The sequence below is a fragment of the Chiloscyllium plagiosum genome, unplaced genomic scaffold, assembly GCF_037043375.1.
Source record: "Chiloscyllium plagiosum isolate Xiang-an unplaced genomic scaffold, Cpla_swu_hap1 HiC_scaffold_16, whole genome shotgun sequence".
Lineage (NCBI taxonomy): Eukaryota > Metazoa > Chordata > Chondrichthyes > Orectolobiformes > Hemiscylliidae > Chiloscyllium > Chiloscyllium plagiosum.
The window spans coordinates 25,147,752-25,161,070 of record NW_028270154.1 but is presented as its reverse complement, the minus strand read 5'-3'; the positions used below and the strand labels follow the sequence as shown (position 1 = coordinate 25,161,070).

General features: G+C 41.6%; 1 protein-coding gene across 1 annotated transcript in view; it reads right to left on the bottom strand.

Moving 5' to 3' along the window:
• Positions 1-10,195, bottom strand: part of LOC122556531 (protein KIBRA-like) — a 159,670-nt gene extending 149,475 nt beyond the window's left edge. The window contains exon 1 of the mRNA XM_043703296.2: positions 8,614-10,195. Within this exon, the coding sequence (XP_043559231.1) occupies positions 8,614-8,747 (134 nt within the window). The 5' untranslated portion in view covers positions 8,748-10,195. The remainder of the gene's footprint in view (positions 1-8,613) is intronic.
• Between the last annotated feature and the right edge of the window lie 3,124 nt (positions 10,196-13,319).

The window sequence follows — 13,319 nt, the reverse complement described above, 5'->3', positions numbered from 1 at the left end:
CCACAGACACAGAGAATGTGCAAACTCCACAGAGAGTCACCCAAGGCTAGAATCAAGCACTGTAGGGCAGCAGTCCTAACCACTCAGTCACCATACTGCCCATTTCAGTCACCTCCAGCATGGTGCCTGTCAAATCTTCCCCTTCCCTCCCAGCATTCCAAAGGGACAGCTCCCTCCTTGGCATCCATGTACACCCCAATCATCCCTAACACCTTACTGGCTTCACTCATAAACTTTCCATACAAGTGTAGGAGATGCAATACCCCTCCTTTACCTCCAGCTCCTGCCTTCCCATCAGTCAGAGCCTTCCAGGTGAAATAATGATTTACTCACATGGAGGCGGGGGGGTCTAAGTTGTCCTGCATTGTATGAATTGACTTGCTGTTCACAACCCAGTGACTGTAGCCTGAACTTTCTGTTCAAGAGGCAGTGTCTTCTCGACTGATGTGGATTATATAACTGCTTAGGAGAACACCACAGTTCCATTCGCAAATGTAACTCGGAGCTTCCTGTTCATTTTTTTTATTCACCTCCCACTGTGAACTTGGCCTTCTACACTGTTCCAAGGAAGTTCAACGCACACTCAAGGTACAGCATCTTGTCTTTCCATTAGACACTTTACATGTAGCCTTCTGGGCTGAATAGAACAATTTCAGATTTTAACCCCAGCCCCATTTTTTGCAGCAACCCTATTACTCACATTTAGATCTTTTGTAGATGCATATTTTGTTCTTTATTTCATTAACATCAGATGTTGCATTTTACCATCATCTTTTCATTATCTAATATTTCCCCCATCCACCTTGTCCCAGAATTATTTTGTTCTTTCACCATCTCCCCAACGTCCTTGTCTCAGTGCATGCTTAAACTTGATTATATCTTTTTAACTTTTTTCAGTTCTAGCAAAAAATAATTGATCTGGAATATTAACATCTAGGTTTTTGCCACAGATACTGAATGAGCAGCTGAACATTTCAACCATTTTCTTTCCAGATTTCAGAAAATAATGAGTACAAGTTAGAGGAACTGTCAACAACTGAGGAGTCTGGGAGAAATGCTGAGCATGGACTCAGAGAGATAAGTATTGAGAACACCACTATTTTTAAGTTAAATAAAATACTTAGATGCAAAATGTAGTGTAAACTGTCCCACAGTGCTGTAAATTTTCTGCACTGCATACCTTTAAGGTGAGGTCATTCTCATAAGTATTCAGCAATGAAAACTCCCACAAGACTCTTGCACTGTCTTCCTCTATGCTATCTTGCTGGATGGCCACTCACTCACTTTCATCTCAAACTTTCTGTGGAGCAACCACATCCTGCAATGTGCAATCTAGGAAGTTTTCATCTCTTCTTATGTCCTGCATTATTTCCAAACATGCCTCAGCTCTAAAATCCAGAGATCAAATAGTTAAGGAAAGCCTGGTAGCATAGTGGTTAGCACTGCTGCCTCACAGCGCCAGAGACCCGGGTTCAATTCCCGCCTCAGGCGACTGTGTGTGGAGTTTGCACATTCTCCCCATGTCTGCATGGGTTTCCTCCGGGTGCTCCAGTTTCCTCCAAAAATGTGCAGGTTAGGTGAATTGGCCATGCTAAATTGCCTGTAGTGTTAGGTGAAGGGGTAAATGTAGGGGAATGGGTCTAGGTGGGTGGCGGGTCGGTATGGACTTGTTGGGCCAAAGGGCCTGTTTCCACACTGTAAGTAATCTAGTATAAATCATTTATGCATACCACAAACAGCAAGGGCCCCAACACTTATCCCTACAGTGGCTCCGTGGTTCGCACTACTGCCTCACAGCACCAGGAACCTGGGTTCAATTTCACTCTCAGGCAACTGCCTGTGTGGAGTTTGCACATTCTCCCGATGTTTGTGTAGGTTTCCTCCGGTGCTCCAGTTTCCTCCAATTGTCCAAAACGATGGGCAGTATAGGTGAATTGGCCATGCCAAATTGCCCACAATGTCCAGCAATGTACAAGGTAGACAGATTAGCCATGGGAAATGCAGGGTTACAGAGGTAGGGTACAAGAGTGGATCTGGGTGGGATGCTCTATGGAGCGTTGGTGTGGACTCGATGGGCTGAATGGCCTACTTCCACACTGTAAGGATTCTAAAGCATGAACCCCACTGGACAAAAGCTTCCAGTCACATCAACACCCCTCTCTGCTTCCTGCCCTCAGCCAATTCAGAACCAATTTGTCAAGCTTCCACAGACCCCATGAACTCTTAACTTCAGCATCAGTTTCCCATGTGGGACTTTATCAAAAAGCTTTCTGAAGATAAGAAAACAATGTCAAATACATTTCCCTCACTTACACACCTGGTATCTCTGAAAAATTCAACTAAGTTGTCCAGACATGACATAACCATACTGACTGTTATAGAATAGCATATAGAATAGAATCCATACAGTGTGGAAATAGGCCATTTGGTCCAACAAGTCCATACCTACCCTCCTTTCCCTCCCTCTCCAAGTACAGATTAATTCTGTTAGTCAGAATTGTTTCCAATAGTTTCCCTACCTGGCTGACTGGCCTGCAGATTTGTGGTTTATTTGCTCCCTTCTTGAATAACGATTCTACACTGGCTGTATTAGAGTCATAGAAATGTACAGCATGGAAACAGACCCTTCGGTCCAACCAGTCCATGCTGACCAGATATCCCAACCCAATCTAGTCCCACCTGCCATCACCCGGCCCATATCCCTCCAAACCCTTCCTATTCATATACCCATCCAAATGCCTCTTAAATGTTGCAATTGTACCAGTCTCCACCACATCCTCTGGCAGTTCATTCCATACACGTACCACCCTCTGCGTGAAAAAGTTGCCCCTTAGGTCCCTTTTATATCTTTCCCCTCTCACCCTAAACCTATGCCCTCTAGTTCTGGACTCCCCGACCCCAGGGAAAAGATTTTGCCTATTTATCCTATCCATGCCCCTCATAATTTTGTAAACCTCTATAAGGTCACCCCTCAGCCTCCGACGCTCCAGGGAAAACAGCCCCAGCCTGTTCAGCCTTTCCCTGTAACTCAGATCCTCCAACCCCGGCAACACCCTTGTAAATCGTTTTGGAATCCTTTCAAGTTTCACAACATCTTTCTGTCTCTTATCCTCTGTCATCACTCCTGTGGCCAGGGAGGAATCTGCTATTTCCACCCCTTGCTTCTCTCAACATGGGATACATTTCATCTGGCCCTGGAGATTTAAATACTTTTAAGCCCACCAGACCTCATCAGAAACTTACCTCTGTCTATATTATTTTTCATTAAGTTTATAACACTCCTTTTACTTGTTTTTTATACCTACTTCATCCCTCTCACTAGTGGACACTGATACAAATTATTCATTTAGCTTAACAGGTGGTCCTTAAAAGAAATATTGAAGGTCACCCACCGCAAAAGAGAAGGAACATTTAAAATTTAATTTCTGTGCAGCCACCAAGAACAGAAGTGTAGTTTGCATGCCCTGACCACCACATCTATCTTGACTCATTTCATTTCTCTTTACAATATCCATTACTACTGTATTTGGCTTCTGCATCACTTAATCTTTTGTTACTTATCCATCCTATAAGAGACCTTCATTTTGTTTCACCTGCCACTTACCCCTGGCTTAAAAGGTTTTGGTTCTACTTTTCTTCAGTTTTGATACTACGTAATCAAACATTAACTCAGTTTCTCACCACAGATACAGACTGACATGTTGAGAATTTCGAGCAATTGTGTTTTTGTTTTTATTACATGAGTCAGTAACTCATTGGAGGCAGAGAAAATTCATAAATTAGCACACTGATCCAGGATTCAAAACTGACATCTGCAGCTCACTGATTTCTTCCAAATGAGGCCCACGGACAAACCTTGATCAGGTCTGAGAACAAAGTCTTCTGATGTTAATCTGAATTATTAACCCTATCACACAAGAAACCAAAACCATATCTAAATTCTGCACATCAAATAATGCAATAAAATTCACATTGTGCAGAATAATAAGCACTAACAAATTTTGTGATTCTGACAGAGATTGTTATATCCCCAAAAGCACAATGTACTTCATATAAAATAAGTTTACAATTGAAATCTCGAACTATTCACCCAGTTTGATTGCATGGCTTTTGTTAGTATTTACTTGAGGCTACAGAAAGGAAACTAAATTCCCAATAGAGTTAAGAAACTGGTTTGATGCAATGACTCCCCGAAAGGGTCTAAGAAAATAACTGTTTATTTATGCAAAATAATTGGTGAGAACCAAGCATAGAAAAGACATACAAAAACAAATGGTTTAGTGACAATATCTGGATGTCAGTCAAAAAAAAACTAAAACAAATAATCACAAATGCTTTTTCAACATACTGATCTTAACAAAAGTGAATAAAACGGATCACATAGCACATCAAAGTTCCAGGAAAAATGACTAACAACTGCATGAGAAATAGACAATAGAATACAGTGAGCCAAAGAAAATCTTTAAAGATCTACAATAAATCAATAAAGTAAAAGCTATACCAGTGAATGACAGAAATTAGAATGCTTACATCAGAGGAAGTTCAGAAAAAAATGGAAAGCATATTTCCAAAATTAGTCTACACCTTATAACTCACCAGGCTTTGTCAAAATCCAGATATCATTCATAAAGATGTTTCAACCAATTATACTGAGTGTAGTATATTTTAGAAACTTAGAATAGCATCCATGGAATTTCTTGCTGGAATAGTTCTAAATACATTTCCACTTCACACTGGCTTCACTTTACACTCCACATATAATTTCAATTGTACCTAGCATTTACATTGTGCTATGCCTCACTGGTGAAGCATGCTGAAATCAAGTCCCAATATTCCTGAAATCATCACAAAAATTAAAAATTTTGTCCAAGAGTACAAAATCTTCAATTTAATTGTCTAATAGATTCAGGTTAACCAAAAACACAAACCAGGTTCTGTACTAAACAAGAGCTACTATTTGTTATAAATAAAAAGACTATAACCACAAGTAAACTAGTGCAAACTGCTGATATTTAACTCTATTAGTTCAAACATTAACCCCCTTCACACACATACTGGCAGACAAAAAAAAATTAGTTATTATGGATGGAGGGGAAAATTATTGGGGAAACAATTATATGGCACCAGTCCTCATGATTTCATGGAGGGGTTCCTTATGTTTCCCAAGTTTTTAAGCTTTTCTTTGGATTCTTTTACTTCTTAGCAGAAGGCATATGATGAATAGTTCACAAATGATAAAGTATTTGACTTATTGGTTACAAGCCTCAGCTTACAACAACTCATGGAAGAAAAACTTTTTTTTTTAGCTTCAGATATTTTAGTGGAGAGAAGCACAGCCTCCTGCAGAGATCAGAAGGCTTCTCACTGTGCCAACCACACCCTCAAGCTGTTCGACTATCCAGTTATCAGAGAGTTGTCATCAAGCTGATGGCATCCACAACTGGTCACAAGTCCACAAATCAATCAATCAGCAATTTGTTGTTGGATGAGTCTCACTGTTTCTCAACACCTTTAGCTTGTAGAAATCTTTTGTTTCTTAAATATATTCTGTAACTTGGCCTCCACAGCCTTCCATGCATTCACCACACTCTCGTCATCACAGTCCAAAATGGCCTAGTATGTAACGTGAAACCATGATCTCTTGTCTGAGAACCCCCATGCTCCTTTACTCAAACCACTTGTAATAATGCTAACATCGGATTTGCCTAGCTAGTTGTTTGCGGGCATTGGATACTTGATTTCAATGACTTGTATACAAGAACAGCCAGATCCCTTTGTCCATCAACATCTCCCAATCCATCATCATTTAAATAACACTCTGCTATTCTGTTATTCCTACTGAAGTGGGCAACTTCACATTTATCCAAACTATACTGCATCTGCTATCTATTTGCCTACTCATCAAACTTGTCTAATTTGCATTGAAGGAACGCCAATTTTCCTGCTCCTCAGATGCTGACTGACCTGCTGTGCTTTTCAAGCACCACTCTGACCTAATTTGCCTTGAAGCCTTTTGAGATTGTTCTTACCACTCACTCCAACTTATTTTCTGTTGTCAGCAAATCTTGAAATATTAAACTTGAATCCCTTATTTATGGACAACAGAGTGATAGGGCATATAGAACCTAATGATTTTATAATGGATTTATGAAGGAAAAGTCAATCCACTGAAATTGTTTGACTGTGTAGCCAGCTAGTAGAGTTTTGAGAATTGTTAGATGTACTCCAGAACTTAAAAAGGGATGAGACGAAATATGAAGATGAAAGTCCGCTGCATTGGCAGTTAATACCAACATGGCACGAGCAATGGACGGAAAACAGAGTGACAGAAAAGTGATTACTTTTGGAATTGCCAGCAACAAGACGTAGAGCATTGCATGGATCAGCGCTTGATCCAGTTTCCACCTACAATTGATAAAAGCAACTTAGATGAAGAAACAAAATGTAATATCTTGAAGCATGCTGACCATACATAAGAATGCATGAAAATAGAAGAGTAAGGCTGATACATCATCAAATCAGTTCTGTCCTTCATTAAAATCATATTTAACTATTCATCTTATTGCTCTCCATACTCTGTATCCTCATCTCACAAGTTCTTTAGTGCTTAAATATCTTTGAATAGAAGCAATGACTAGAAAATTACAAAGAATAACCAACACCTCCCCATGTGAAAACTTTTAAAAATTTCTTATCTCTGTCCTAAGCAGCCAACCTCTTATCCTAACACGATGAGCTGGATTTGAAAGGGACCAGATTGGGAAATGGTGGAAAGGTCCCAGATGTGCATGGCCCCCACTTCACCCCTTGTTTTTAACACATCCAATGTTTGTCAGTAAGGGAAAGGAGGCAGGTTGCAGGTCACACAGGAAAAAACCCAAACTCAGCACGGTCACATGACCTCAGCAGTGGGCCCATTTTTGCAGTTGCAAGATATTTAACCTACTGTGTGAGACTACAGTGTATGTAGCTGTAAATATTGTTTGAGCGTGGGTAAAGTCTGTTTAAGTGTCATGATCTGTAGCTTTGTTTAAACGCATTACCTGTTTAAAAAAAAGTGACAGTTGTCCTTGAAAAACCCATTACTAGATGGCTTTGATTGACAGGCCATTTTTCTCAGATTAGTACACAAAAATGTAGCCAGGATGCATGCAATTCCAAAATGAGTTCTTTGTTGACGTTTCCTCAAGGGTTATACATCAATATGAATAATTAGCTAACTTTCAAAAGCTACATCTGACTTTAAAATTTAAAGACATTTAAAGGTTTAGCAGTTTATTTTATAAGAGTTCAAGAAAATTAAAAATCTTTGAATTCATTTTATAAAATGGTGTCTTATCTCCCCTATTACCAAATGTGTATAAAGTTGAAAGCTGTGGTTTTCAGTCTACTATTACTTCATCTCCGCATGGCTTTTGAGGTCTGCCCATGTGGGTGAGTGACCTTTTTTTCAAATTCATTCATGAATGTGGGCATCATTGGCTAACCAGTATTTATCACCCATTTCTAATTGCCCAGAAGGCAATGAGTCAACCACATTGCTGTGTCTCTGGAGTCACATGCGAGAAAGGTAATGGCAGCAGTTTCCTTCCCTAAGATGCCAAGGCAGAGGATAAGAATTACATCATTCAGCCTATTGAGTCTGCTCTGCTATGCAATCATGGCTTTTACATTTCTCAACCCCAAGCTCCTGCCTTCTTCCCATATCCCTTGATCCTCTTACCATTAAGAACCTCGGTCTTGAATGCACTCAATGATTTGGCCTCCACAGTCCTCCGCAGCAATGGCTGCTACAGATTCACCACCCTGTCACTGAAGAAATTCCCCTCCATCTCAATTCTAAAGAGTCATCCCTTCACTCTGAGGCTGGGCCCTTGAGTCCTAATCTCTCCAATACTGGAAACACTGTTGCCATGTCCATTCTCCTAGCCTGTCCAAGTCCTCTTATAGTCTCCCCACTTCTTCAACACTATCTGACCCTCAACCTACCTATAAAGGACAAAATGAACTGGATAGTTTTTTTCCCAGACAATTATATCATGGTTACCATCAGACTCTTAAATCCAGATTTTTAGTGAATTCAAATTCTCCAATCTGCCTTGGCCAGATTTGGTCTGCAGAACATTACCTAGGTCTCTGGATTAACAGTCTAGCAATAATGCGATTAATGCCATTGCCTCCCCATTGCAACTTCAAACACCGGTTGTGTTTCATTCATTTGAAAAAGAGTTAACAAGAAATTTTTGGAGCTTAAAAATTATCCAACGTTTCATAAAGATTGCATACAATGTCTCAGGTTTAAGCGCTTGCAAATTTGATGAGCCCTTTAAGTTGCAATGTTTTTTTTCTCGGTAAGCAAGCCAGGAACATAAAGCAATCAAACTGGAATGACCTCAGAATTCTGCAGAAAGGAATGAGGTGAAGGACTTCAGAATATCGCGCGTGCGCATTACAGGCCCAGGTTTATTCCGTCCATCATTCCCAATATCAGACATGCTCAGTAACGGGAACTCCCTCAGTCGATCGAGATAACGCACGCGCAGTACACCAAACGACAGCACCTTATTTGGCAAGTGGCTGCTGTGTTTGGGTTGCTAACCGGGGCCTACCCACCTGTCGCGGGGATCGACCCAGCTCGTCTGCTTGGTGTTATGGTCAATGTAGTACAACTTCCCATCGTAGTCGGTCGCCTCTTCCCAACCGGGTGGCAGGGGCAGTTCTCCATTGCCCTTGCTGGGCTTGAGCATAGCGAGCGGCAGGTTGTTAGAAACTCCAGCTCCTCCATAGGAAAGTGTAACGATGAAGGAGAAACGCCGAGTTGCTGCACCGCGCCAGCGGCGCTTCGCCTTGAAACATTCCTCTCTTTCTTTCTCCCTTCAAGTCCGTGATAAGCAAATGATGATTGTCTGTCCTCCCCTCTCCTCCTCACGCCTCCATGTTTATTGGAGGGAGAAGCTCGAGCGGCCGTTTGGATTCCGCTCGCGCTCCCAACCGAAACGCGCGCACGACCATCCAAAATGCCGCCGTTCTTTCAGCCGTTCTCCTCCACTCTGTCGGGCTTGCAGACTCTCCCGCTCTGACCCGACTCCTGCCTTGAGAGCGAAGGTTTCCCTCTCGTTGTCCTCCCGCTGATGAACCGCTGGCCTATTCCTTTGCCCCGGCGGCTAAGCGGCACCGCTTCCGAATGCTCTCCGCTTACTGCATGACGTCATCCAGGTTGTCAGTCAGGTACCTTTCTGCCATAATTACACTAAAAGGAGCGCTGCACTGGCACCGTAATGTCCTTAAACCTGGCGAAGGCACTCGGCTCGAAACGTTGACTCTCCTGCTCCTCGGATGCTGCTTGACCTGCTGTGTTTTCCCAGCCCCACATCAATTGACTCTGACTTCAGCATCTGCAGTCTTGACTGTTTGCACGTCCTTAAAATTATTGTTCCCTTCTTTGAAACTTCTCACCCCACCACCACTTTAAAAATTGAGTTAAAAGGTGGGTTGGAATTGAATTACTGCGACCATATGCAGATGCTCGCTTTGTCTCACTTAGCACTGCGCTTATTCCCCGATTCTACAAGGTTATGGGTTCAAGTCCCATTTTGGTGCGGTAGTGCGGACTCCTTGGCATGCCATATTTTGGATCAGGTTTGAAGTAGTTGCCTTGAGTTGTCCCTCATGGGCTAAAACCATCCTATTTTAAGATCCCTCCCCCCACCCCACCACCTTAGCCTGGCTGATATCCCTCAATCCACGCCAGAAAGACAAACATAGAGAATGCTGGAGTCTGGCAGTATTTCTGGAATGGAAAACGGAGTTAATATTTCAATTCCTTTATTACTTTTTTTCGAATGTGAAATGTAAACTCTTTATCTCTCCATTGCTGCCAGACCTACTGAATATTTCCAGCATCTGTGTTCAATTCAGTTTTCCAGCATTCACAGTATTTTGCCTTTATTCACAAACAGATTATTGGTCATTGTTAAATGGTTGTTTATGGGAGCTTGAAAGATGGAAAAGTGGGAGTGGAGAGAAAATTAAATTGTCAACCATGTTTCCTACATTATAAGAGTGAGTAAATTTCAACAGTACATAATTGGCTGCAAAGTGTATTGGAACTTCGTGAGTATAACATGTACTGCATTTCATGTTTATGCAGAGGTGTATGCAATTTTGCAGCGAAATGGAGACATTCAAGTTATTGTCCCTGTTCTTTCTTGATGAGAGAGTTCTCCAATGTGGTCTTCCACCCTTATTTCTTTCCCCATAACCCTATAAATTTTTCTTGTCAAATAAATGTTCAACTGCATTTTTGGGGTTCTATCAAAGGAAAGATATACTGGCATTGGAGGGGGTCAGTCAAGGTTTACAAGAATGATCCTGGGGATTTTGGCCTTGTTACATGAGAAGCGGTTGAGAACTCTGGATCTGTACTCAATGCAGTTTAGAAGAGTGAGGGGATCTGATTGAAACTTACAGAATACTGAGAGGCCTGGGTAGAGTGAGTGGGAAGGAGATGTTCCCACTAGTAGGAGAGACTAGGACATGAGGGCACAGCCTCAGAGTGAAGAGATGACCCTTTAGAACTGAGATGAGGAGGAATTTCTTCAGCTAGAGAGTGGATAATCTCTAGAACTCATTGTTGCAGAGGGCTGTGGAGGTCAAACCATTGAGTGTATTTAAGACAGTGATAGGTTCCTGATTGGTAAGGGGGTCTAGGGTTACAAGTAGAAGGAAGCAGAATGGGATTGTGACACATATCAGCCATGATCAAATGGTGGAGCTGTCTCTTTGAGCTGAATGGCCTAATTCTGCTCCTATTTCTGATGATGTTATGGCCTTGTTAGTGGTGGTTTAACCTGAGGGTTGCCACACCTCAGGTAAGAGGCAAGGTTGAGAAGGCAGGACCTTCATGGTAACCTCAGCATGTAAGTGTTTTGCAAAGCAGTCGCCCAGTTTGTGTTTCATCTCCCCACTGTAGAGAAGACCACATTGTTAGCAGCGAATACATGAAGCAAGTTGTGAGAATGGGGTAAAAACAATGACTGCAGATGCTGGAAACCAGATTCTGGATTAGTGGTGCTGGAAGAGCACAGCAGTTCCGGCAGCATCCAAGGGCTTTTGCCCGAAACGTCGATTTCGAAGCTCCGTGGATGCTGCCTGAACTGCTGTGTTCTTCCAGCACCACTAATCCAAGTTGTGAGAATGTATAGTCAAGGCAAATGTGGGAGTCATTGGGTTGTAGTGGATATTGATGGCCAGCCTATCCCCAGAAATGGAAACACAGATGTCAAGGAAGGGAAGGGAGGAGTCAGTTGAGGACCAGATGAAGGTGAGAGCAGAGTGGAAATTAGAAGTGAAAAAGATGAATGTTTCCAATTCTGGATGAGCAAGAAGCAGCACCAATGATGTCATTGATGTACTGGAGAAACAGCTGTGGGATTGAATGTTCCACATATCCCACAAAGAGACTTCATAAAAATTGACTATGTATTGATTGGCGGAATTCACTAAATTTTAAAGAGATTAAAGCAGCAAACATTTAAGATGGACCCCAAGAATCAAACAACTTCTGACACAATTACCTCAAGTCTCCAGAAAGTTTAAGAATAAATGACACTGCTTGGGGTGCCATCCTTTGAATGAATATGCTGATTAAATCTATCTGTGGAATTCACACCTTTTTTGTCAATGGACTTACTATAACTCAAGATTTATAGACTCCCAGGCTCACTAGCCCACACTTTTGCTGTGATTTATTTTCATTACAATGAAAATATTGAAAAACATTGGAAATAATAGCTCTTAACTTTCATGGGGTGTTATTGATGATAACCTATCATTTATGCATTTACATTTCACAGAGGCAGCCGGCCAATTAATTGGTTAGCTGCCTACACTCAGATCTCTTTTTCAAGTTCCTGATGTCTGGAACCAGGGTATGTCTTTGGACAACTGAGGTATCTCCCTGTTAATATGGAGTGGGATCAGGAACCTTTTGTGAGGGTCTCAGGTATCCTTTGTGATTGTTTATTGCTGCATGAACCTCTTGGAACTGTGCAACTTGGAAGATATATTGAGAAGTATCAATCTGTCAAGAAGTATTGACTTGGGAAGAAATGTTGGCCTGTTAAGAATAGATAATACCAATCAAAATGTATTTACACAATGACAGCATCTTCCCTCAATAGAGTGTAAGCTGCATTATAGAGCTTTTATTCTCCAGTGTGCATGGGTCCTTTTTTTATTTAACCTATTTTTCTTACCATTTTCAGAGATGTTTTTACACACTTCTGAAGTAGGTAAGACTTGATCCTAGATCTCCTAGTCCAGGGATAAGGACACAACCACTGTGTCACAAGAGGGTCCTCTGCATGGGTCCTTATGGATACTAACTCAATTTGGCACAGGTGAAGGGAAACACATATGGATAGAAGTAGACATAAATTGACATGGAATTGTGAGGTATCATGGGAATGGGTGAATAATAATTGAATGGTGTGGACATTTGAAGAATCATGAGGACTGGATTTTTTTTAGCTTGGTTTGAATATGATGATACATGGTGAATAGATGAGGGGCAGTAATGGACTGTAATGACCATAAGGATTGGAGGAATATTTTATTATTTTATTCAAATTTTTGGCTGCAGTGCTACCCAGATTGCCTTGGCAATTGAAAACTTGCTCAATTTTTTCCCAAGTTACCTGGCCAGACTCGCAGTCCTGCTAATCCTCCTCGACTAGAAATGAGGTGTGCCAACAGCCATTTTTAAAGACTGAATTTACAAATTCTGGATATAGGAATACTCTGTCTGAATTTGAAACTTAAAAAAAGAGAACGATAAAGAAGCCAGTTCATTACTATAAGTGTGAATTGCCAATATCCTTATTGCCAGTTCAGCCTTTAGCATTATTATCCCCTTCAGACTGATTACTCACCTTAGTGATCTTGGACTAAGCCCACTCTCTGCAACTGGATCCTCAGTTTCCTGACCCACAGACCACAATCATTGAATATTGGGACAATATTTCATCGTCACTAACACTCAGTACTGGAACCCCCCCCCAGGGATGTGTACTCAACCCCCTGCTGTACTCGCTGTATACCCATGACTGCATCGCCAAATACCAGACTACTGCCATTTACAAGTTTGCTGATGACACCACCATAGTTGGTCAAATCTCAGATGGCGACGAAACAGACTACAGATGGGAGGTGGAAGACCTGGAAAAATAGTGCACTGAGAACAACCTAGCTCTCAATGTCGGCAAAACCAAGGAACTCATTATTGACTTTCAGTGGGATGTTACTCATGCCCCCTTACA